General features: G+C 47.9%; 1 protein-coding gene across 2 annotated transcripts; it reads right to left on the reverse strand.

Moving 5' to 3' along the window:
• Positions 1-1300: 1300 nt before the first annotated feature.
• Positions 1301-24328, reverse strand: XIRP1 (xin actin binding repeat containing 1). 2 transcript variants are annotated; one of them, XM_031059750.1, is made up of 5 exons: positions 24275-24328; positions 13236-13390; positions 11550-11603; positions 3239-9968; positions 2634-3174 (listed from the first exon to the last, which is right to left on the reverse strand). In XM_031059750.1, exons 4-5 carry the CDS (start codon positions 9966-9968, stop codon positions 2762-2764), a joined length of 7143 nt encoding a protein of 2380 aa, XP_030915610.1. In that variant the 5' UTR covers positions 11550-11603; positions 13236-13390; positions 24275-24328; the 3' UTR covers positions 2634-2761. The 2 variants fall into 2 exon arrangements, with proteins under 2 accessions (XP_030915609.1, XP_030915610.1); XM_031059749.1 differs by having other exon boundaries at positions 1301-9968.
• Between the last annotated feature and the right edge of the window lie 688 nt (positions 24329-25016).

The following is a 25016-nucleotide window of genomic DNA, read 5'->3' on the forward strand; positions in this document are numbered from 1 at the left end:
GGAAACTATTAGAGAGTTCCAAGGGACGGCAACAAAGAAGGTGAAGGGCCTTGAGGAGAAGCTGTGTGAGGAGCAGCTGAGGACACTTGTCACAGACATCTTTTATGAAAAATCATTTCCTTAGGATTTTTCCTTCTGAGAAGCTGAGAGGCCTCAGGAACAAAATGTAAACAGTGGTTATCTGCTGCTGTGGAGTGCAACAGGTGGATCTGTGATTGGTCTCATGTGGTTGTTGCTAATTAATGGCCAATCACAGTCAGCTGGCTCGGACTCTCTGTCCAAGCCACAAGCCTTTGTTATTCATTCTTTCTTTTTCTATTCTTAGCTAGCGTTCTGATGAAATCCTTTCTTCTATTCTTTTAGTATAGTTTTAATATAATATATATCATAAAATAATAAATCAAGCCTTCTGAAACATGGAGTCAACATTCTCGTCTCCTCCCTCATCCTGGCACCCCTGTGAACACCATCTCAGACACTTGGTCAGTTCAGCCTGGAGCAGAGGAGACTGAAGAGAGACTTCATTGCAGTTACAGCTTCCTTGTGAAGAGGAGGGGCAGACACTGATCTCCCCTCTGTGTGAGAGAATGGCCTGAAATTGTGTCAGGGGACATTTATGTTGGATGTCAGGAAAATGTTCTTTCCCTGTTTCCACCTGGGCACTGGAACAGGTGCTCGGGGAAGTGATCACAGCACCAGCCTGAGCTCAAGAAGTGTTTGGACAATGCTCTCAGCCACATGGTGGGAATTTTGGGGATTTCTTGTGCAGGGTCCAGAGCTGGACTTGATGGTCCTTGAGGATCCCCTTCAACTCAGGGTATGCTGTGATTCTGTGAGAAACAATCCAGTCCCTCCACGGGCTCCTCACATTCCCCCACACCTGGAGTGAGCTCCTTGCCACCCTCCCACCCCTGAGCTCAGTGTGGGGCGAGTTGAGGCACAGCAGTGAGGAAGGGCTGCTCCTCCTCATAAGGCTGGTGGGGATCCAACACCTCAGCTGCCTTCTTCATGGGGGAAAGGGATACACACAAGTATCCAGACCTTTCCTGGTGTACCCATCCTACCCAGAGCCCTGGACTGGGGGGGTCTGTATCACCCTGGCTTCATTTTTCAGATCAGAGTATGAACTCTTTGCTGCAGGGCTGATGATCCACCCACAGCATAAATCAGATGTAGACCAAATCCCTCCAGTGACTCAGAGTGCTCTCAATGTGTGATTCAACTGGTCCATTGAGAGATGATTTCTAGGTATTTTCAGAGGAAAGGAGCACTGAACAAAAGAAACTCAAGCAGACCAAAGTATTTTTAGAGGTAAAGTTTACCGTCAGAACGCAGAAATAGAAGTTAAAAAAAAAAAGCCACAAAAGATCTAAAATCTTGTGTTGAGAATGTACAAAACAAAGTCATAATAAGAAAAATTGCTTTACAAAGTCTCAGAATAAATTTAAACAGTAAACATGTAGGAAAGCATGGAAAATCTAAACTAAGGGGTTTGTGTATACTGAATAATAAATTACAATTCTAGAAATAAAGAAAAGAAAGCAGTAACCATTCTGACTCAAGAATCTTTTATAGCATTTTTCTTTGGGGGAATGGCATTGATACTAGCTGTAGGTCTTACTTTACAATTTCCAGTATCATCAAACACTTTCCAAGAACTGAAAAACAAACTGATAAATAACTCCCCCAAGTCCAAGAGTGACAACAACTCAAGATTTTTTTTTCCTTTTCTTTTCTTACTAAGAGAAAACCTATCCAACCCACCCATCAACATGAGCTTGTGTATATATATATATGTGTGTGTGCGTGTGTGTGTGTGTGTGTGGGTGTGTGTGTGTGTGTAGGATGCCGGTCCTAGAAAAAGAAGGTGCCATAAAGGTGTTTGTTTGCCAATGACCGGATTGATTGTTCTTTAATTGATCCTTCCTTCTGCAGTAGTTCAGAGAAGCCTGATCCAACATCTCCAACCACCTCCACCAAACATTCTAGAGGGAAGTACCCTAAGGTGCCCATGGATGGATTCTCCCCTTGTGCTTCTGATAGTGCCAGGACTCTGGGTTGAGGTGCAGCACCAAGTCTGTTGGGTTGGCTGGGTAAGGGCTGTTCTCCAGTGTCAAGGCAGGCTGCACTTGTCCTGTCTGTGTGCAAACACCAAGATGATGACCCTGAGAAGTCCTTAGGGTGCAGGTAAATCCCTGTATGCAATGTGGATAAAACAGGAGAAATGTTTATCGTGGCCTTTCTCTTTTGTCTTACACAGTCTTGTTCTGCAGAATCTCCTATTTCTTTGGCTTGGAGTTGCCAAAGGTGACAAAGACCACTCCTGGCTCCTGAAAACTCCCATTGGTGTGGAAGTCTTCACCAGGGCTCTTCAAGTACCTGCGAAACACAGGTGAGGCAGAGACCTCATACTGGGGATGAGAGCCCCCATCGTGCGTGGAGGACGTTTGTGTCTCGGATTGCTTGGTGACCGTGGTGGAGGAAGTGATGATTTTGTTTCCAAACTGGTCCATTTCCTCATACTGCTCCATGACAGTCCGGGTCGCTCCGTAGAGCTTGGACCCATCAGGCCCTGTCTGCAGCTCCAAGATGCTTTTCTGCCTCCGTGGATTTTGTGGGCTGGGGGTGTTCAGGGAGCGGTATTCCGAAAAGCTGCCTTTCATCCCACAGTGGCAGCTGTCCTTGGGGGTGTCCAGAGAACCCTTCTCTTTGTCACTGGTTGGATGGTTGGCACTGCCAAGTGTGTGCTGTTTCATGGAGCTCAGCCCAGCTTTTGTTTGGACAGGGTCTGATCTCTTCTCTGAGGGTTTCGTGTCGTGCCCAGCAGACCCTGCTGAGGGGTGGTTATAGGAGCTGAAGCTGCTCTGAGCAGAAGCCTCCCTCTTTCCTGGAGAGTCAACACAGTCTGGTGAGGGGCCATTCCGGGGGGAATGTGCTGTCCTGGGTGATTCTGCTGGTTTCCTGGCAGCAGACTCAATGGAGATGTAGGAAGGTGAGGAGGGAGAGCTGACACGGGACTGAATGAGGCGGGGGACCTCCAGCTCTGCCTTGGCTGCCTCTGTCTTTTCTGCCACCTTTGCACTTTCCACAGACGCTGCTTCCCCTGTCTCCAGCATGAGTTCCTCTTGCCTGGCTTTGCTTGACACAATGCTGATCTTACGGATGTTGCTGCTGCTCACAGAGCTTTGGGCACTCCCCAGAGACTCCTTGAACAGCCCTGAGAGCCCAGCGATGTCTGACTCAGACTTGAGATTGGAAACAGAATAAATAGCTTTCTTGATGGCCTCCTCGATGTCCTGGATGCGGGCGAGTGTCTGCTCCTTCAGGTGCAGAATCTCAGCACTTGCTCGCTCCAGGTCCTCAAAGACCAGATCCACTGAGGAGACACTGTCAGCGTCCCCCTTTGCCCCAGCTTTGTCCTGGTGCTTGGCCTTCTGCTGCACAACCCACTCAGGGACCTTCTCAAAGAAGCTCTTGAGGGCTTTCACATCCACTTTGCTTGTCTCCTCCTCAAACTCCCTCACTCGGGTCAAGATCTCTTGCAGCTGCTCCTGTCTCCTGAGGTTCTCAAAGATCTCCATAGCCTCCTTGACATTGCCTTTCATGATCTCCTCCTTGTGTACTGACAGCCTCTTCCGACGCTCATCTTCCGTTTCTCTCTTTTTTTTTTCTCTCATAACAACCACTGGCTTCTCCTGTGCTGCTGTCTCTGCCTCCCTATCAGGACATTTCAGTTGCCTGCTGTTCCCTGGCTGGTGCTCCTCAAAGGAGGAGTTCACTGACTGCTGATGGAAGGACATTGAATGAGACGTTTGCCTCCTCTCATGCACCTGCTGCACAACTCTCTGACTATCCCACGATCCATAAGAATTAGACACACTTTCCCTTTCCACCTTGGATGAGGCATTTTGTGCAGTGCCATCTCCTCTTTTTTGAGGGTTGTTGTGACCCACAGGGGAGGTGCTTGGCTCAGTTTGTCCCGGCACATCCTGTGCCTGTGCTCTGCCAGGGCAGGCTGGAGGTGACAGTGAGGAGCACCCCTTCTCCTCTCGGCACAGCTCTACCTGCCTTTGAACCACCTCGCCTGGGCATGTCCTTGGAGCAGCTGCTTTATCACTCATCATTCCCTGCTTGACTTCAAAACCAACCACTCCATTTTTCATTGGCTTTGAGGTCTTAGCACTGTCTGGTTCTACCTTTCCTTGTCCTGCTTTGCTGGCCTTGTACCTTTCTTCTGCTATTTGGAGAGGGGTTTTGGCAGTGTATTTTGGCAGCTTTCTCTCAGGGTTTATACCCTGAACAGTGACAGACTTCTTCACAGATGTCTCTGAATTGCAGCATTTTGTTTGAACCTCCTCATAGCCTGATTGTTCATGAACTTCCATGCAGCTTAATCCCAGCTCTGTGGGGGAAGGCCTTGGCTTGTTGATATCCCTGAAGCCTGAAGGTTTTGGAGGCAGGGGTGGAGGGATGGGTTTTGTTGATCTGCTTGTGCTGTAATTTGCAGAGGCAGAATGGGCCTCATGTAAGAGGTGCTCAGGTTTTGGAGGGGGAACAGGTTTTTTCTTGGGTGAGACAGTAGTTTCTGGTTTTGGAGGAGTCCTGGGCTTCTCTGCAGGACTCTGGTCACTGGGTTTACAGGTCAGAGAAGGGAGAGAAGGAAGAGGGGTCTGGAGTAGTGCAGAACATCCTGGGGCTTCATCTTTGCTTGTTGGTAATGGAAGGGCACCTTCTCTCGCTGCTTTAGATGAGGGTGGGCAATGCTCTGCTTTCATCACAGCAACTGAGGGAGGAGGAGGAAAGTCATTATCAGCCTGTGACCCTGAAGCCACTACAGCAGTCTCCTTACTAGCGAGTTGAGTCTCATTTTTCTTTTTACACACAGAATAGGACTGCCCTGCATTTCTGTATATCATAGCAGCTTTAAAATCCCCTCTGGAGACATTAACATTAGACTTTTCCAGCGACTGAAGTGTGGCTTTTAAATTACCTCGGACAACGTCCTCCTTTTCTACCAGGCGCTGTTCTGTGGCGGCACTTTGCAGTGCTCGGATAGCTGTCTGCACATCCCCTCTGACACCAACATCTCTTTCTTCTTGCTCTGATTGCTCTTTGTAATCAGACTCAACACAAGGGTTTACATAGGTTTTCACGGGTGTGGCAGTATAAAGGCCATCCTTAATGCTAAAATCTCTACTGGGCACAACTTGGATTTCCTGGCTCAATAGTTGTCGTCCCTGTACTTCCTCAGAAGCACTGACCTTTTTGTGTGATGCTATGCTCTTCTGGGACACACTTGTGTGGGTCTTGGATGCCTCCTGGACTCTAGTGGTGGTGGTCCTGGTGGCAGTGCTGCTGCTCTCCTGCTTGGTGGATGAGGAGTCCTGCTGGTGTACGGTTGATTGCAGGGTCGTGGTCCCCTGTGAGCTGACTGTCTGCTGCCTGCAGGCTGTGTGGACCTCCTCCCTGTTCCTCTGGAACTTGCTCTGAACGTGGTGCTGAATGTTTTTTGCTTCTGCTGTTGCCAGCCTCAGGCTTTGCATTGCAGCCTGGAGATCAGTCCCCAGAGCCTTTTCTTCTGTCTGAGTCTGGCTGGCTTTGCCAGGCACCACACTCGGCTGTTTGCCATCCACTTCTGCCCTCTGAGCTGTCACTTGTGTTGGAAATGTGCCTTGTATCATAGATTTTGGTTCCTTCAAATGGGCAGTGGTGGCTTCTTCTTTCTCTACCTTCTTGCTGGCATCTGCAACCCTTTGGATTGACTTTGTAGTCACCTTAAGCCCTCCGGACAGAACTTCTTCCTTTCCCATCGCCGTGGGCAGGGGCTTCCCAAGACATTGCACAGTGGTGCCTGCCATACCTGCTGCATGTACAGCCTCTCTCTCTAACACACCCTCTCTGCCCACGCCTTCACATACAAATCCCTTTTTTGCTCCCTCCATAGCCCCTGGCTCACCTCCTGGAACTACTTTCTCCATTTGTTCTTTATTTGTCAAGACATGTATGTTAGCCCCCTGCACAACCCGTGGGCCGCTCTCATCTGCCCCCTCCTCCTCTGCTTGGGAAGAGATGAGGGATTGTATCTCTGACTCCTGCTGGAGGTTCTTCAGATAGCTGAGGTCTCCCTTCTCAATGCAGCTCGCAAAAAGTTGGACATTTCCCTTCTCGTTGTCCTCACGCTTGATGGTGGCTGCTGCTTTCTGCTCCTGAGAAGAAGCCAACAAGTTCCCAATTGTTGACTTCACATCCCCCTTGACGACTTTCTGCTGGACAGAATGGAACAGGAGGGAGTAGAGAGTCATCTTCAGTGATCCTGACTTCGTCTCTTGTAGGACCATCCCCTTTTTGATGGAAGCATCTTGGCTGAGGAGGCCCTGCAAGGCCTTGGCTACATCTCCACTCAAGTCCTCTTTGCCTTTAACAGCTTCACTCTGGTCCAGCAGCTGCAATGGGCTTACTTTGATCTTGCCCTCTCTGTCCTCCTCCACCAGCGTGCTCTGTGCTTCCACATTGGTCCTGTGCAGGAGCTGCAGCATAATCCTTTGCAAGTGACCTCCCACAATCTCCTCTTTCAGGATCTCTGGAGCTCCTGGGCTGCTGAGCTGATACTTCACCATCTTCACACTCTCCATATCATTAGCTTCAATGAGGATCCCATCATGCTGGATAGCCTGGCAAGTGCAGAGAGTCTCTAAAGTCTCCTTCATGGTTCTTTCTTTCAGTTCTATTTCTATGCCACCTTCAGAAGCACCAAATTTATCTAGAGGCGTGCTCTCAAAGAGCCACGTTGTGCTTTTCACATCTGCACGAGGGATCTCTTCTTGGGCCCCAGCGCTGGCCGTCACCTCTGTGTCCTTAAGGGTGTCCATGGGCTGGGTTTCAAACAACCAGGTGCAGCGTTTTACATCCCCTTTCTGGCTGTCCTCTCTCTGCACTGTGCTCATGGATGAGCTTCTCTCTGCGTCCCCGTACAGGGAGTCCACAGGGTGGTTCTCAAAGAGCCAAGTGGATGTCCTCACATCACCCCGCTGCACGTCACTGACGCTCACCATCCTCACGTACTTCTTCTGGCCCACTTGCTGGGACTCAAAGAGCTGCTTGTTGGACTGAACGTCTCCCTTCTGCACGTCATCCACTGTTCTGGGCACAGACAGCTTTCCCCCTGAGAAGGAGTCAAGAGGCTCTGTCTCAAACCTCCACCGTGCAGTCTGGACATCTCCCTTCTTGATGTCCTCTTGGGTGACAGCTCTAATCACAAACACCTCTTCTTCCTTCTTGATCTGATCCAGGGGCTTAGTTTCAAACAACCACCGGGCACCTTTCATGTCACCTTTCATGATTTCTTCTTTCTGCACTGAAGTGACCTCATGGTATCCCCCCTCTTTGTCCTGGATAGCATATAAAGGTTGGCTTTCAAAAAGCATTGTGCAGGACTTGACGTTAGCTTTGCTCATGGTGTCTTTCTGGATCTTCTGGAGTTCTGTCTCATCCACTTTGTCATGGATTTGGTCAAGGGAATAGGTCTCAAATACAAACCTCTTTCCTCCAACCTCTCCCCCCTTGGCATCCTTTTCAGGAGGTATTTCCTGGATGCCCTCAGAGTTGTCCTTCAGGGTGTCCATGGGGTAGTTCTCAAAGAGCCACGTGAACTTGTGCACAGACCCAGCTTCAATTGTTCCAGCATCTTTCTGGGATTTTGGCTTGGTGGCTGTGTCCAAGGGCTTGGCTTCAAAGAACTCTTTCACTCTGGACACCTCCCCAGACTGGAACTCCACACGGCTGGAGTACCGCATGGTTTTTTTCCTGTCAGCTTCACTGGCAGTGCTGCTGCCCAAATGTTCAGTCTCAAACAGGTGCCGGACAGTTTTGACATCCACTCCCTGCAATTCCTCCTGACTGTAGGCCTTGCTGACTTGCAAATACTGCTCCTCCTGGCCTTTCAGGGAGTCCAGGGGCTGAGTCTCAAACATCCACGTGTAGGACTTCACATCTGCTTGGGGCACACTGCCATCCTCCTCCTGCTTCCTCTCAGCCTTCTCGTACAGGGTGTGCATGGGCTGGGTCTCAAACAGCCACCGGCAGGTCTTCACATCCCCCTTCTGGGAGATCTCCCTCTTCACTGAGGGGTGCTTCTCCCCTTCCGTGGCTTGGAGATGAATGACATCCATGGGCTGAGTTTCAAAGAGCCACTTGGCTGTCCTGACATCACCAGCCACCACCTCTTGCTTTGTGATCCCCCGTATTATATCCACTTTCTTGATGCTTTCGTCAAACTGGTCCAGAGGCCTGGTTTCAAACATCCACTTGTAGTTCTTGACGTCACCACTAATGATCTGCTCTCTGCTTACAGAGGTGACTTCGTGGAAATTGCCAAAGCTATCCTTGATGGCATACAGGGGTGTTGTCTCAAACAGGATTTGGTTGGCTTTGACGTTGCCAGCTGGAATCTTCTCCTCCTCTTCTTTGGTGGCGGGCTCAGCATCAGCCTGCTTAATGCTGTCTAAGGGGAGAGTTTCAAACAGGGTCTTGAAAGATTTCACATCCCCTTTCACTACCTCTTCCATGCTGGTGGCTGGAATTTCTTCCTCAAATGCCTTGGAGATACTGCCAAGGGGACAGGTCTCAAAGACGTGTTTTCTTTGCTTGACATCTCCCTTCTCCTCTGCTGAAAGCTCTACTTTCTTCAAACGTCCCACCTCAAAATTGTCTTTCAGGGTTTCCATTGGCTGCGTTTCGAAGAGCCAGAGTGTAGATTTCACATCACCTCCAATGACTTTCTCTTTGGCTACAACACTTTCTGAAGCTTCTCCTTTCAGGGAGTCAAGAGTCTGGGTCTCAAAGAGCAATCGTTGTTTAGTGACATCCGCCCCTGTGACAAAATCTGTCGAAGCCTGGAAATCCTGTTCTTCAACTGTGATTTCTCTGATGGCATCCAGAGGCTGAGTTTCAAATATCCACCTTGCTCCACTGACATCCGGCCTTCCAATTTCTTCCAGTGAAATCCCGCGGATTATCTGCACTTTGGAAGTGTCCTTGTTGATGGTGTCCAGGGGTTGGGTCTCAAAGAGCCAGCGAGCCGTCCTGACCGCATTGGTCTGAATTTCTTCCCGGCAGACAGACTTGATTTCATGGATAGTCCCACTTTTGTCTCTGATGGCACAGAGGGGCTCTGTTTGGAAGAGCCTGACAGTCTTCTTGACATCACCTTTCAGCTCCTGGATTTCTGACTTGAGTTGTAGGATGCTCTTCTCCTCCACTGAGGAGCAGCGTCCTATGGCATCCAAGGACTGTGCTTCAAAGAGCTGTTTGGCCCCTTTCACGTCACCTCCCTGGACAGGCTCCTTGAGAACTGCCTCCTGCACCTCAGTTTCATCTGAATACAGTTTATTTAATGTGTCCAGAGGTTGGGTTTCAAAGAGCCACCGGGCAGTGCGGACATCCCCTCTGGCAAGGTCTGTTTCTGACAGCTTGGCTGATGTTGACAAGTTGTACCCATTTATGGACTGGCTTTCAAACCTCAAGGAAGTGCTTTTCACATCCCCACTGGGAATGATCTCTTCTTCTGTCAGCTTCTTTGTGGCTTGATGGTCCCCAATGGAGTCAAGTGCCCAGTTCTCAAAAATCCAGCGCATGGACTGAACCTCTCCTGGGAGAACTTTATCCAGGTTCACGGAGGCCTGTGCATTGGGATCCTCGGTGTTAAGCATTTCTGCCAGGTCCTCAGTCACAGCTTCTTCCAGGTTCTTCCTGAGCTCGGGGTGCATGTGCCTGTAGAGCCTCTTCAGCTCGTTCACCTGGCGCTGCTGGTAGAACTTGGAGAAGGCTTGCTTTGGAGGAGGCACAGGGAGGGCATTGAGATCCTGAGCCCCTGGAGCGACGACTTGGACTGAGCCAACAGCTGGAGGGGGAGGCAAGTCATCTTCCATTTTCTGGATGGCAACTTTAGATGATTTCTGAGCCTCTGACATCTTTGGGGAAACAGTTTTAAATGTCAGCATCACCCTTCACCCCCCTTCCCCGTGGCTGTTAATGGAGTGAATGGCAAAGGGAAAGGCCAACAGGGGAAATCCATGCTCCCAGTTAGCTCCATACCTTTGGTTCAGTGGCACACAGCACTCCAAAACATCACATCACTGCACACGCTCCAGGCTTGGTGTTAGCCCTGCTTCCACAGCAAAGCGAGGTCTCTAATCCAGGTGAGGTGGTTAGTCTACAATTCCCAGGATTCAGTCCAGCTAGAGCACAACAGAGATGCCCAATTTGGGCTACATGACCAAGAGAGAGTGACCACAGGAAGATAAGGCTGACTTAGAAAAGTCAGGGAAAAGTTAACTTCTCCCTCCTGCTGGCCAGTGACCAGAATTGTTGTGTCCCCAGCTGAGGACCTACAGGGAACAAAAGATCTGGGTGCAGGAGAAAGCCAGGGAGCTATTTGTCAAGAGGTCTCAGGAAGAAAATGGGGAGAAGGAACCAAAGTGTCAAACTGAGCTGATGAGGTTGGCTGGTGAGGCAACATGATGAGCTTTTGGTAGCCCTGTGGGGTGCCCACTCCTCACTGCTCAGGAGGGAGGGCTTGGGGAAGGATGTTCATCTCATTAATGATTTCTTCTGTTGCACTCAGAAGTGTTCCCCATTTGCACAAGAGTAGATGAACATTTACACAGTTGGAGATTTAAATAAAGCTCTTCTGACTTGCAGACTTGCACAGGCACGAGACTAACTAAGGTTTGCAAACTGCTGGAATCAGCAGGCCTCATGATCTGTGCTGCCTGAGGAGGAAAAGCAAGGTTGAGGGACCAGAAAATGGGGTAACACCATGGCTGGGGGCCAGGAAAGTTAGACCTGTTTATACTGTCAGACTGAGCTCATCTCAAATTTACAGCAGTGTTGGTACAGAAGTGAACAGAATGGGCTGTGCTTGTCCAGTCTCCCTCTGAGCCTCCATTTCTGCAATTTTTCTCCTCAGTTTATGCATCCTGGACACCAAACACTGAACTGAATACCTGCAACCTGCACTGCCTGGGCATTTATCCTCAGGGAAGGTGGCTGAAGCCTTTAATCAATGTCTAAAAGAGACTGCAATCCTGGTGGCTTTCCTTTCAGTAAACAGATCTGCTGACCCTTGGCATGCCTGTGCAGTTATGTCTGCAGAGTTATGCCTGGAATATTATTAGTTGTCGCTCAAAGCAATGGTGCACAGTGTTATTTCACTCTGTTACACGCAGATTGTTCTGGCTAAAAATAAGTTTTGAACATTAGTAAAAGAAACCCACACTCAGAACACCAAAATCAGCATATTTTGCAGCGAGTGAAAAATGCAAATCTTTTACATGAGCCAATGTACTTGGAATGCACTTTTCAAAATAAGGGGTTTGTCTGTTTTTTTTAAATCTGTGAAGAACTTCTGAATGTGGGGAAGGGCAGCTGAGCAGCTGATAGCTATATTCAGTATGTAAGTGCTCCTGGCTGCCTTGTGTGGGTATTTAGATCGCACTCACAGGCCACAAATATTTGGTTAGATAACAGTGCTTATCTTAAACATTTCCTACCTTGCTTTTTTTCTGTCTGTAGGGAGACTGAATGGAGTTGTCCTTCACAGTACTCTGGAAAAGATATGAGTAGAAATGCCATTAAACTACTCAGCAAGACACATTATCTGCATATATATTTTTATATACTTATGTGTACTAATGTGAATATCAATTACAGAGAACTGAAAACCATGCAGGTTTTCAGTTCATTGGTTCATTGGCAGTTCTGTACGGCTGAGATAGCAGTCTTATTCCAAGTTGATCATATATATGTTTCCTAATGTCTCAGTCAATAAGAAAAACCCCAAACATATTTTTTTTAAGTTAGGGGAAAAACAAAACTAGCACTGATTTCTCCAAAGTTTGATTTAGCCTGTATTTTTCCTTATAATTAAATATTTTTAAAAATGAAACGGATTTACATTTGTAGCTGCATTATGAATTGGGTAATTTATTGCTTTGAATTTTTAAAAAATTTTCTTGGTTCTCTAACCAGCTGTAATTTTCAAATGCAGTGTACACTTATTTATTTTTAACTGATTCTGCTTCATCTGGACCTCTCCCTGATAACACTCAAGAGACTGCATCTCTGAACAGGGGCCCCATAAAAGGTTCAGAGTGTGGGGAAACCTGAACATGCCAGCAGGAAGGGTCCAGATATGAAATCCCATCCCATGTCACTCCTGGATCACCAGTGGAACTGGGAAAATGGGGAAAATATGCCTCATAACCCTTATAACCTGTATTATCCTGTGGCCCAATGATCAGCCTGGAGTGGGGGATTAAATCCCTGGATCTCAGACTAAGGGATATAAACAGAGAAGCATGGGTTGCGCTGCAAAGTTACGCTTGAATGTGGCATATACGGACATGTATATATGTATATATGTGTGTGTGTGTGTCTGTGTGTGTGTGGCATTCACATTCTCTGATAAAATCCCTTTGCCCAGGATTTTTCTCCTGGGAAGCTGAGGAGCCTCAGAGAAAAAGAAAACAATTCTTCTCTCATTGGCTTCTCCTGTGTTGTGCTTATGTGGAATGTGTTTGGAGATTGTTTACCCACAGGTGATTGTTTCACTGGATTCTGCTGTGAGTTGTTTTGACTCAATGGCCAATCAGGGCCAAGCTGTGTCAGGACTCTGGAGAGAGTCACGAGTTTTCATTATTATCTTTTTAGCATTGAATAAGTATCCTTTCTTTATTCATTGGTATAATATAGTTTAGTATTCTACAATATAATATAATAAAGTATTAAATTAGCCTTCTAAAAGCATAACATCAAATTAATCACTCCTGCCTTCGTTAAGACATTCCCAGCAAATACAATGTGTGTGCATGGGAATGGGGATACCATGGACACATATGTGTTGCTCTGTACTGATTATTTCCTCCATGGATGTATGTGAATATAAATGTGCAAATTAAGAGGAAATATTATTATGAGTAAACTGTACAGGCCAGTGGATGTAGAGCTGTGTGTGTAATTTAGTAAGTATGTGATATATGCACGTGTTTGTACACATTTATCTTACATTTGCAAGCAGCAAGGGGGAAATAGTTACTTTTGGTAAACCAAACGTGGTGTTTCCTCAGATTTACAAAAACAGACACGTTCTCTGTCACCCTCTGACAGCCACTTGCCAGAGGGGACATTGCTGGGATGCCGCTGGTGGCGGGGAGGGGAGGACCCGGTCCGGTCCTTACCGGCTGTGCGGGGCTGGCGCCGGCAGCAGCAGCTGTCTGCGAGAGATACAGAGCCGACAGCTCCTTCACAGAGAGAGCAGAGCACCTCCCTCGTCCTTGCTGAAGTGTGAGGCTGGTGCTGCCTGATGGGTCTAAAAGTGACCGTGCCCGATCATCTGAAACAGGGACAGAGGTGTGCGGTGAGCCACGGGCAGGAGGGCAGGGCCAGCAGCTTCCCACGGGCTCTGCTGGGCTCCTGGCACACCAAGGCACCCCACAGCCCCCACCCTGGTCCCCAAAACTTATCACACCCTTTCCTGTCCAGGGAAGAAACATGGACATTCCCATCTCCTTGATGGCCGAGGTGGATTGTTGAGCCTGGATGAGAGTGACACTTTGGCAGTGACCTGATGGCCCCATCCCTGCTTCCCTGGGCAAGGCCATCACCAAACATGGGCCAGTCAGAGGACATGGAAGAGCTATACACATCCAACTTGAAAATTCCAACTTTTTTTGCTCTGTGGCCACACCACTCTCCTATGGATGTGCCTCACAAGCAATTACATTCACTTATCTTTGCCTCTCCCCTGGAGCTCATTTCAGGAGCGATGAAAAGGGTGAGACCTGCCACAGTATGTACCAGGGAGCCCTTGGTAGAGCCTTCAAACCCTGCTCTGAATTTAGAGATCTGATATTTTGAGCTGCACCAGCTTCCATGGGGTGTCCCCTTTGAAAACTGGATTCTTTCAGTTTTCAAAGAAAGAAGCAATTCCAAAATGTAGCCAAGAACTTTCTTTCTGTGTTAATCTGCCAGGTGTGAGGATGGTTATCTCCACCTCCCATCACAGCCATACACAATATGTAGAGCTTTACACCTCTAGGGTGCCTCTCAGCCCTCCAGGTTAGCCAGGGCTGTAATTTCTCTGTTCCCACTGTAAAAACACCAGAAGGTTCTCCTGTTCTCTGCAGGGCTTGTGCTGCTGCATTTGGATTTAGTGAGGTATTTGCAATGCTTTTGCTTTGAACAATGGGCTCTCTCTCCACAAATCCAGCTTTTGCACAGGCAGGAAAGGGCTGATGTACTTTTTAATATGTGCACACTAGAAGCACTGCAGCCATTCCAGCATTCTTTGCCCTAAAACCTCAGCCCCCAAATCACGAGAATTAGAAAACAACAAACCTAATGACCCTTCTTCTTTGTGTTCTGAATTTTAAGTTCAGATTTTCAGGTTTTTCTCTAAAATACTGAAAGAAACTTACTCTGGTTTTATTTAAATTTGACAGGAAGCAACTCCATGCACTAAAAATGTGCTTCAAATTAAATACCAGTTCCTATAGGCACAAGCATGCACCAAAAAGCCATGATGATAAGAGCAGAGGGACCTCAGTGTGTTGTCAGACCCTGCCAGCTGTGCTGCTGCTCAAGATTTCTGTTGTCCTTTATTCCAGCTGCTCCTGCAGGTGCGCAGGCTTTTTGATGCAGAACCAAGGCTGGATACATGGGCAAGCAGTGGGATGCAATACAGATTTAGCTGCTGGAGGTCACTAGGACACCAGAGGAGGAAATAGAAGATATTTCCTTAATTTTTTTTTTTCTTTCCTAAATCTTCATCTAAATATGGCACCTCTCTCACTGATTTCTGCCGTCCACAGCTTAAACACTGAGTGAAAGGGAATTATCTGTCTACAGCCACTGCAGCACTGCAAGGCTGGGGCAGACCTGGTGCATCCTGAGATAGGCTGTGAGTTTGTAACCACCCTCTGGTTGCCTCATTTTCCCCCAGTCTGCTCAAGACACCCCAAACTGTGACTAGATCCTGGATTTTTGAGATGGACAGCATCCAGGAAATCATAGAATGGTTTGTGTTGGAAGGAACTTTGGAGAATATCTTGTTCCAACCCCCCTGCCATGGGCAACGATGCCACTCATTAAATCAGGCTGCTCTGAGCCCTGTCCAAGTGGCCTTGAACACTTCCAGGAATGGGACATCCATAACTCCTTTGGGCAACCCATTCTCACTACCCTCACAGTAAAGAATTTTTTCCTGATATCTAAGCTCAATCTCTTCTCTTAGTTTGAAACTGTTCCCCTTTGTCCTAGGGACATGAAGAGGGTCCTTGCAGCAGGTACTGAACTCACTTCAGAAACATTTGGGTAATTTGAAAAAAACTCCTTTTTGAGGAATTTGAAAAATTTTGTCTGGGAATGTCTTTCTTTCATCCTACATTGCTGAATTACCTACTGGAAAGGCAAAAAGGAGTCCAATCTGTCTGGCAAGCAGCAAGTTTCTTTGCATGGTAATGGGATTTGGCTAAGCCCTGCTGTAAGAGCAATGGGGAGCAGCGGGCAGAGTGAGCCTTCAAGGTAGAAAGGAAACCAAGCACACATTTTCAGCCTTTCTGGCTGGGAAAATGAACACAAGCCCTAGACTGTCTTGAAAACCACATCTAGGAGGTGGGAGCACCTCATGGCAAGGTAGGGCTGATAGAATTGTTCCTGTGCTTGACCATTTTGGTGAGAAGAGCTTAGCAAAAGCATCCCTGTGTCCATGAGCTGGGCTGGTGGTGTTTGATGGTCTCCTCCCACCCCAGGCTATGGGCATTACCGCTGAGATGATTTAATTTGTACTGACCTATAGGCCTGTAGGTTCACATACTGCACAAAGAAAAGCAACATGCCCCTCCAGCCATGAACAAAGAGTGCAGCTGAAGGAAGACGTGCCGTTCAGGCACAGGGAAATAGCACAGTGTCAGTGTTGCCCGTTCCTTCACCCCTTAGCTTGGATGGATGATAAGCCACAGGGCTTGTTTTAATGACAGATATAATTAGATACAAGGCTTTTGCTGAAGGCCCTCCCCTTATTGCTTCCTTTTTTCCCCCTTTTTTTTTTCTCTTCTTCCCTTCTCATTTTTGATTTTTTTTTTCAGTGCACAGGCTGTGCACAGCCCTGTGTTTGCTTATCACTTCTCACAAAGCCTCCTGCCTTGGAGAAGGGCTGCTCCAACCCTCTGTGCTGGCTCTGTGCTTGCACAAAAATCTGGTCTCTGCCTGACGAAACAGGCTGCTGCCTCCCTCTAAATCGCTAATTATAGATAAGAGCTGAAGGACAACAGTTCGTTCTGCTAATGAGAGGGCTGATCTGTCACATGTGCCCGGATAGTGGCATCTGAGAGGCACCGAGGACATGAGACACACTTGGGAGCAAGGTGTGGCTTCATAGCATCCCCCGGGAGGGAGTGAGGAGCTCCCCAGCCCGAGATGCTGAAGCACAGCTAAAGGTCGCTATGCACCCAGGCTTAGGGTGATATTTATTGTGTATGAGGTGGAAGCCAGCGTTGGGGAAGATGAAATAGGAAAGCCTTATAAATATGATTGTCAGGCAAAAGATTTTGAGAATATAGAAACTATAAGCAAGATTGAAATGAAAGCAAGCTTTGAGATACCTCAGTTACTGAACAACTGGAAAACAATGGTGTGGCCAGCTGAAGGCAATCCCCTTTTGATGAAACAACACCCTCTGCTTGCAGACAGGCCCAAGGGTCAGAGGTAGACCCTGCTAGCTTGGCAGAAGGGGCCCAAAGAGGAGTTTTTAGGGTTTAAAATGTAACACAGGATGGTAATGTAGTGATTCTTATAGGCTGTATGTAAATGCTATAGGATTTGTATCTTGTAGTAGATTGGTTAGTGAGAGTTAGAATATTCAACACAGAAGATTATTTATTGTATTGTAACAGGAACATGACTCTCTTACTCTTACTCTCTTACCCTCTCATCCTCTCTCCCCCTCTCTTCTCCCAGGCCTGCTCCGAGCTGTGGCTGGCAGCTCCCAGCAGGGCCCTGCACCCAGGCCCTTTGCAATAAACCTCAAGTTCCATGACCTGGTTCAGAGATCTCTTGTCTCCATCCATCCTGACTGTCCTACCCCCCGATGCTCCTACAAGCCAGCTCTGAAACAGGGCTGGGCTCCACATTTCTGCCCTGCTGAGCAAAGGGCTCCACCGGCGCGCTCGGCATCCCGCCCCGGCACTGAGTGATGCATCCTGCGCCGCACTGATTGACTGCGCCACTGTGGCCCCAGGGGTGTTAAACACGATACCTCAGGCATTAAAGCATCCCTGTGAGCTAAAATAGGAGGAAAAGATCTCCTGAAGCCCCCCTCCTCCCGTCCCACACAGCGGCTGGCATCGCGCTGCTGTCCAAATGAAGGATACAGGGAATGCTCCTCCCTGCTGGCGTTTGTCGGCGAAATGTCCTTCGTGTCACTGTCTGGCGCCGGATGAATCTGCACATTTTGTGTGAGGGGCTGCAATGTTTGCACTGCCCATAAGGAGCAGCTGTCAGGCTTCTTGAGCTCTTCCCATGCCCAGTGTATGTGCAGGTCGGGCTTGGTTTACAGCCTCTCTGCCCTCTAAGTCACACCCCAGGCAGGCAGGGGGGAAACTTGCAAAAGGGGAAAAGAATTCCTTGTATTCCTTTGTATTCACTGATATTTCTAAACAGAGGGGGAGTATGCAAGGCAATGGGGGGAAAAGATTCATAAATATTCATCTGAAAGTTCACTCACTTCCTCTCCAATTATTGCCCATAAATCACTCAACTGCTTTGTCTCCTGCTGGAGATAATATTGCAGGTCTCTTGAACCAGAATCATCCTACACCTGGCAGCCAACTCGTAACAAGTGGAAAACAAATCACCAACAAAACCTCTTCCCCCTCCCTCCCCTGAGAAAACCACATCTCAGCAGTAGCAGGGCAGCTCTGAATCACTCTATTTTCTATTTAAACCACTTTATCCAATGAACAAACAACGCTACCCACCTGTTGGTGTCCACCACCTCTGCTGCTGGCACTCCTTCACAGCCCGGCTCCCACCACCAACCCCAGTGAGCTACCGAGCGCCTGAGTCACCTATTAAAAAAGGAAGCTGCAAGCTCAGCACCAGTCTCCTGGGTCGCCTGGCCAACCACATGTCATCAGCTGTGCTCCCAAAATCAGCCACCCTGAGCAAACACAGCTGCTAAGCAAAGCCCTTTGTGCCGCCGCCGCGCGCGCCCCATGGCGCTGCGGGAGCTGGGCTTGTGTAACGGGGCCTGGGAGCAGATGGGGGCTGGCACAGGGCTTGTAAAAGTCAGGGATGGGCCTGTGGGGCAAGTTCTGCCGGGGTTCTGTCTCTTTCCATTGCTCACTAATGGGAGCAGTGCTGCAGAGAGCATCTCCTCCCGAATCCGGCATCCTCCACCCCCTGCTGATTTGTTGCTCTGCAGGTCAATTTTGGGTTTGCCACGTTGGCTGCTGGGCCTGGCCTGTCCTTGCCATGGAGCTCAGATGTTCTGCGGTCTCATGCCTTGGCTATGCCATGCCTCCAGTACCACAGGACATTTGGTACATCCCATGGTGCAGGACCCAAACCCAATTCTCAGAGTAGGAGCAAAGGGACTCCTGTCCTGGAGCTCCTCAGCACTGGGGCAGTCAGGGCAGGAAAACAAGTGATTTCCTCAGATTGTGAAAGCAACTTTCTATTCCAGGAGGATGGAGGTGAATTAACAAGGAAGCGCTGCTTTGTGGCTCTCTGGGCTGGTTGTGTTGGAATTTGGAGCTGGTATTCCCCCCTGCCTGGGATCACCCATGGGTTACCCCCATCAGACAGTCACTACCAGCTCAGCTCCTGACCCAGAAGTGTGTGACACCCCTGTGTGACTGGACATGTCCCCAGTACTACCTGCATGTCCTTACTGTTCATCCCAGTGAAACATTAGCGCCTCACTGACCTGTCCCAAAGCTGGAAGCACATCCCTGCAGATGGGGACCCCATTTCTGAGCGCCTCTGCCCTTGGAGGTGGCGGCTGCATGTGCAGAATCACATCTGTGCCATCCTCCCCCCAGTTTTTCTCCCCAGAGAATCATTTTCCTGACCAAAGTGACTCCTAAATACCAGCACAGCTCCATGGCTGGGCTGGAGGAATTTGCACAGATGGATGAGCACCCATAAAAGCTGGCTGGGAAACCAGTGCTGCTGCTTAATCCAGGAGCCAGGCAGCCCATTGGGGGTGCTCAGCCAGCAGGGAAAGGTTTAAATCTCTGCCCTAACCCCTCTGCCAGCAGCCCTGGTCCACAGGGAAGCTCTGCCAGAGGGGGACACATTCTGAGGGAGGAGTGGGAAGCAGGGCAGGCTCCGTGCTGCCCCAGTTTGGAGGCTGCTGAAAAGGTGAGCGGTTCTGGGATGCTTCAGTGATGGGTGGGCAGGGAAGGGTAGTTCTGGGACAGAAAGGGTTTGGGAAGGAGAGGATCTCTATCTGTTCCTCATTGCCTTCATGACCCACTCACGGGGCTTTAGAGAATGTTGAAGTAGCATCTGTTTTTTCTGAAGGAAAGGGAAAAAAAGGTGGGACAAAGATGCAACAGGGAGCATGGATGGGATTTTAGAATCTAGCAAAGACTGAGGACAAGTCATGCTCTAAAACACTCTGCTCACCCTCATGGGTGCTCCCCCCTGTGATCACACTTTGTTCTCTTTTCAAACCATAGTACTTTCTCTCATTTTCAGTCCTACAAAGGACTGTGAGTGTTTGAAATTCAAGCTTTTTCTTTCTGCCGTGGATCAGCCCAATATGTGCCAGAGTGGGAATTGTAAACATGTTCTTTTTACATAGAATTCATGTGCCTTTTTACTTGTTTGGTCCAAGAGTACCTGTTATAACTATTCATTCTAGGAATTGATCTTCAAAAGTAAGTTACTGAGATTTCCTCATGCTCACCTACACACTCATAGATATAAGAACAGCACTGATTACAGCTGGATGATTAATAAAAATCATACAACCTAACAAGGCTTTTTTTTTTTCTAATTACAAACTTTCATGAGCACACCTTGTCCTTTCAAATAAATTTGTCCAGCATCACATACAATAGATCCCTGATTTGGAAGTGGGGAGCCCGGCTGGTATAGAACATAAATGTAATGAATAACACATATTAAACAAATAGAAGTTATTCCCTTTTGAAAGGGTTCAAGAGAGATTTTGCCCTGTCTGCAAACCATATCTTGCAATTATTAGGGGAGCTCTGGCACACAGAGTTAATAGGTGATTTCTGGGGTGGGAAATGGGCTGAAAAGTGAAAAGTGCCAGAAACAGAGGAAGGTGCTAGACAAAGAGGTAAAATAAAATAATGTAGCTAAAGACCAGCTGTGTTGAAGAGGAAATAAGATTTAAATTATCATTTCATGATTTTAGGCATTGTCCACTAATTATAGTAAAATAATTAATGTTTTGCACACATGTAAAGTTGCATTTGCACATCTGAGAGGGTGGAAGGGGGTGAAGGAAAAAACCCATTTATTGAGGAACCTCTTGTTTCCTGCCCTTGATTTTCAAAATCAGATCTCTTTGCAATTTCCAGCACCTCCAAACTGAAGGTTCATGATCTTTGGTCACTTCTGCAAATGTTTTTGGCTCTTTGGTATCAGCTGGAATGTCCTTTGCAGGAGCAGCATCATGACCCCCCAGGTAATTTAGAGAACTTCTGAGAAGAACTGGGAAAATTTAGCCTCAGGCAGAGCTGAGTATCTGCCCCAAGGCAGCTCGGGGCTATTTCTGGGCTTTGCAAAAATCCAGGAATGTGGAGGACGACTCTATTCTGGGCACCAAAAAATGCCAAGAAGCTCTGCTGAGAGACAGCTGCGAGTGGCATTGCTGTTTGGGGACATGGCCTTCCCGCGTGGGCCAAGTGCTGCAGGTTTGTCCTTCCTGAGGGACGTTCCAGCATCACCCCAAGGTTTGGTACCAAGGTGGGTGCAGCCCCAGCTGTGCCCTGGGCACTGCCTCGTTCTCTGTGTCCCTCTGCTGTCACAGACATATTTTATGAAAAAATCCTTTTGTTAGGATCTTTTCTCCTGAGAAGCTGAGAAGCTTCAGCTTCTCCATGTTTTGCTGCTTTGGAGTGTGATTTGGAGGATTGTTTACCCAGTGTGTGAATTTGTTTTTACTTGATGACCAATGACAGCCACCTGTGTTGAGGCTGTGAGCAGTCACAGGATTTTATTATCATTCCTTTCCTTTTCTTGCTAGCCTTCTGATGAAATCCTTTTCTCTCTATTCTTTTAGTATAGTTTTAATATATCATTTTCTTGTAATATAATATACATCATAAAATAATAAATCAGCCTTCTGAAACATGGAGTCAAGATTCTCATCTCTTCCCTCATCCTGGGACCCCTGTGAACACCCCCTACACTCTGCTGAGTCAATAAAGGGTTAATCAAGGCCGAGGGAGGGGATGTTTGGTGATCTGTCCCTGGCTGTCCAGCACTGCCCCTGACACATCCTGGGTCACACCCAGCTCCCAGCTCATTCTCGTACCCTCCAGTGACTTTATCTGCCATTCACAGAGGGGTTTTTCACTGCAGTGGTGATAAACACCCCTGCTCCACATCCATTTCCCCTCTTCTCTGTCTCCTCTATCCCACCATCAGCACTGGTATGGAGGGGCCTGGCATGCAAGCAAAGCTGAGTTAATAGAGGAAATAACAATTGATGATTTTTGAGTGTATCCATAGCAAAAAAGACAAAGCTGTTAGCAAAGAAACAGATTAGAAAAGATACAGGAAAATTTTTGTAAGCCAGACTACATGCATAAGTAGATGTGTAGATTAATAAGTAGATGCTTTATTAAATTTCTGTAAAACTTTTACTAAGTATATTGACTCTAGTTGCTTTGCACCAATAACTATGTTATTGTGAAGTAGTTAATAACTTAAGATCACGCTCTTTGTTAAGAGTATATAAGCTGGAGAACATGCAAAATAAAAACTTTTTCTTCTTAGACCCTGATCAAGTGTGTGCATATCACATCCAACCCAACAGTAACACTACTTTTACCCCTAACTCCTCTCCCAGGGTCTGTTCCCTCACGATCCCAGCATCTCAGCCCCTACAGCCTGGAGTTCAGGATGACCATCCATGACAGCAGCTACCCTCCCTCTAAAACCCCGTTCCCCAGGAAAAGCAGCTCCCAGCTCCCCACTGGAACAGCCTCAGCCTGGGGAGAGGGCTTCTTGGCATGCCACAAATACCAGACCTTTTAAGGGAAGCCCTCTCTCACCCCTCTGAAAAGATCCCTTGGGAATGTGTGTGCAGGCATCCGTGAGCATCCCCAGCCCCACATCCTGCCTGGGATGCAGGGCCCAGCTGGGATCAGGCTCCTGCATCTCTCAGCATTTCTCTGCCATGCCATGGTGTTTACGTGGGGGCATTGCAGGGATGCCACGTGCCCTGAGGAGCTGCAGGGCCCTGCTTTGCCTTTCTATTCCTGTCCTGGTGTTTCCATGCTGCTGTCAGCTCTGCATTGCTGGCAGCCAAGAAAACTTAATGCTGTTTTGGATGGAAGAGTCACACCCCAAACCAGTTTGGCAGTATCCTTTAAAGAGAAAACCCCAAACCCACTTGTAACTAGTGAGATTCCCGGGAATTTCCATTTGTTTCTGAGCGAGGCAAATTGCCAGTGAGAATATGGAAGAGGAGAGAAATGGTTGGCTTGAAAATGTAAGATACCAGTAAGGCACAGTACTTCAAGGCAAGATTCCTATTACTCTGTTCAGAGCCAGTCCTGGGACCTTCACCAGTGCTACAGAAGGATTTTCTCCCTCCCTGTTACTACAGGTTTAGGGCATCCTTGCCTGGTTTCCCCCCAAAAGGAAGCTTTTGTATCCTGTAAAACACGGAGTCTATTCAAGGGCGTTCCTACAAATTTCCACCCATGCTGAATCCCTTAATTTCCACTAGTGAATAATTCACCACTTTGCCTGAACAAGAGTATGGATTTTTTATATTTTGCCTCTCCTCACAAAGTGGTATCTATACCTGAGGCATAGGGAAAGGAAGACAACTCCACCTTTCTTTCCCTCGGTCCATTTTTTCTACCAAAAGTTTGAAGGTACTTCATGTTTTGGGATTTTTTTTTTTTTGATACAAAGATTGGAGACCTGGAGGGAACAGGGGAAAGCTACAGACTTTCTCTGAAAACTACAGAATTATAGTTTTACACTGAATTACAGAATTTCTGTTATTCTCACAGCCATCAGCTGGACATGAATCTCAGAAAGAAATATTGGCCATTGACAAATGCACGAGCTGAAAAAAATGCTGCTTTCAGCTGAGGTCAGGCCCTTCCCATGGTGACTGAGGGGCATCCCCAGGGCTGGACCTGAAGTCCTGGCTCTCCTGGTGACCACGAGACAACCCCTAGAGCCAAAAGGCAGATGGACAATCAGGTGGGAGGCACACACATGCACACACAGGGGCACATTTCTGCTCCACCTTAGAGTGACACAGGTTTTTGGATTGTCCTTCCACACCTGTGAGCACAAACAGGGAGTGGGGTATGGGCTGCTGACCCCACAGGCTCCTGAAGCTCTTTGTTTGGTTTAGGGTCACAAACACATTTTTCAACCCTCTCTGGAGACAGGGATTGAAGAAAGAAGGAAATAAATTCCCTCCAGGGATATAAGACGAAGCAAAGCTCATTTCCTTCTGAACAGTCCATGCTTTGCTGCCTACCCCCTACCAGTCCTGAGCAGGATTTGGATCTGGAAGGTATCCCCTCCACCCCCAGCATCTGGATCCCACACAGATTCTTTCCCCTATTTGTGCTCAAGGTGATCATAAAAACCAATATTTTCTGGGGGAGAGAAGACACTAACATCTGCCACCATGAATTTAAGCTTTTAAGCTGAGATTTTTGGTATTTTAAGAAAATTTTTCAGTATTTATAAGAAAAGCACACAGTTACAATGCTCTGTTTCTGTGTAGAACACACCCAGGTGCCCTAAACCATGGTTGTGAACCAAACCAAAGCCACCCTACATGGAGCACACCTGCAGCACAGAGCAGGATTTACCAAGATCCAGACCAGCAAAAGAAAATCCAGGCTTTCCATGAGCTCCAACACCACTTTCATAGCATGAAGCAGTAAACATCCTCCTTTTCCCTGCTTTTTAGGATCAGTCTAAGGTTCATATTCATGCAACACTTCACCCCATTCTAACCTACCCCACATTTACTTACAGGGAGGTCTCTGTAGTCCCAACAGCTGAGCGGTGTCTCAGACAGCCCCAGTGGAAAATCTGTGTGAAGCCCAGGGCCAGGCAGCCCTTTGTGTATCCCAAAAGGAGCCCTGCTCCACACCCCACACCCTCAGTCCTGTTCACTGCCTCCCAGTGGGCTCTGGCAGCTGGTTTTATCTCAGGGTGCTGGGCTATGTTGAGAGGATGAACTACTTGGGCTATTTTTAGGGAACAGTGAAATTGCTCTTCCACCAGGCTGAGTCAATCATGAGTCCCAGCAATCCTGAGCAGGGTTTGGGAAAGGCTGGGGCCCCTGGCTTATTTTCAGAATTTATTCATTCAAAATACCCCTGGTGTAACTTGGTAGAGGATGGGGATGCAGCCAGGCAGGGCTGCAATGGGGAAGAGGCATTTCCCTGACTCACTGTCATGTCCTCAGGCTGTGATCCTCACAGCCAGGCCCCCCTGCCACCTCTGGCCACAGCCAAAGTTTGAAGAGAAACCCTGGGAAGGTGAGAGGTATTACCTACATTTTCTGGTTCCCTATTTTCTCATCAGTTCCAGTATTTTAGAAGCAAGAAAGAAAAAAATTTCTTTGGGAAAGTGACTAAAGAAGGGCAACCACTCTACCTGCTTTATGGTAAGCTGGGAATTTCTCCTGTCACTGCAGCAATGTGGGGTCACAGGTGGCTGCTCTGGGAAGTGTTTGGAGGGGGATAATAATAATAAAGCACTCAGACCTG

This window comes from Geospiza fortis, unplaced genomic scaffold, assembly GCF_000277835.1.
Source record: "Geospiza fortis unplaced genomic scaffold, GeoFor_1.0 scaffold182, whole genome shotgun sequence".
Lineage (NCBI taxonomy): Eukaryota > Metazoa > Chordata > Aves > Passeriformes > Thraupidae > Geospiza > Geospiza fortis.

Bases quoted from the DNA above. Each gene is read 5' to 3' on its own strand.
- XIRP1 (XM_031059749.1), bottom strand. From the start codon at position 9,968: ATGTCAGAGGCTCAGAAATCATCTAAAGTTGCCATCCAGAAAATGGAA.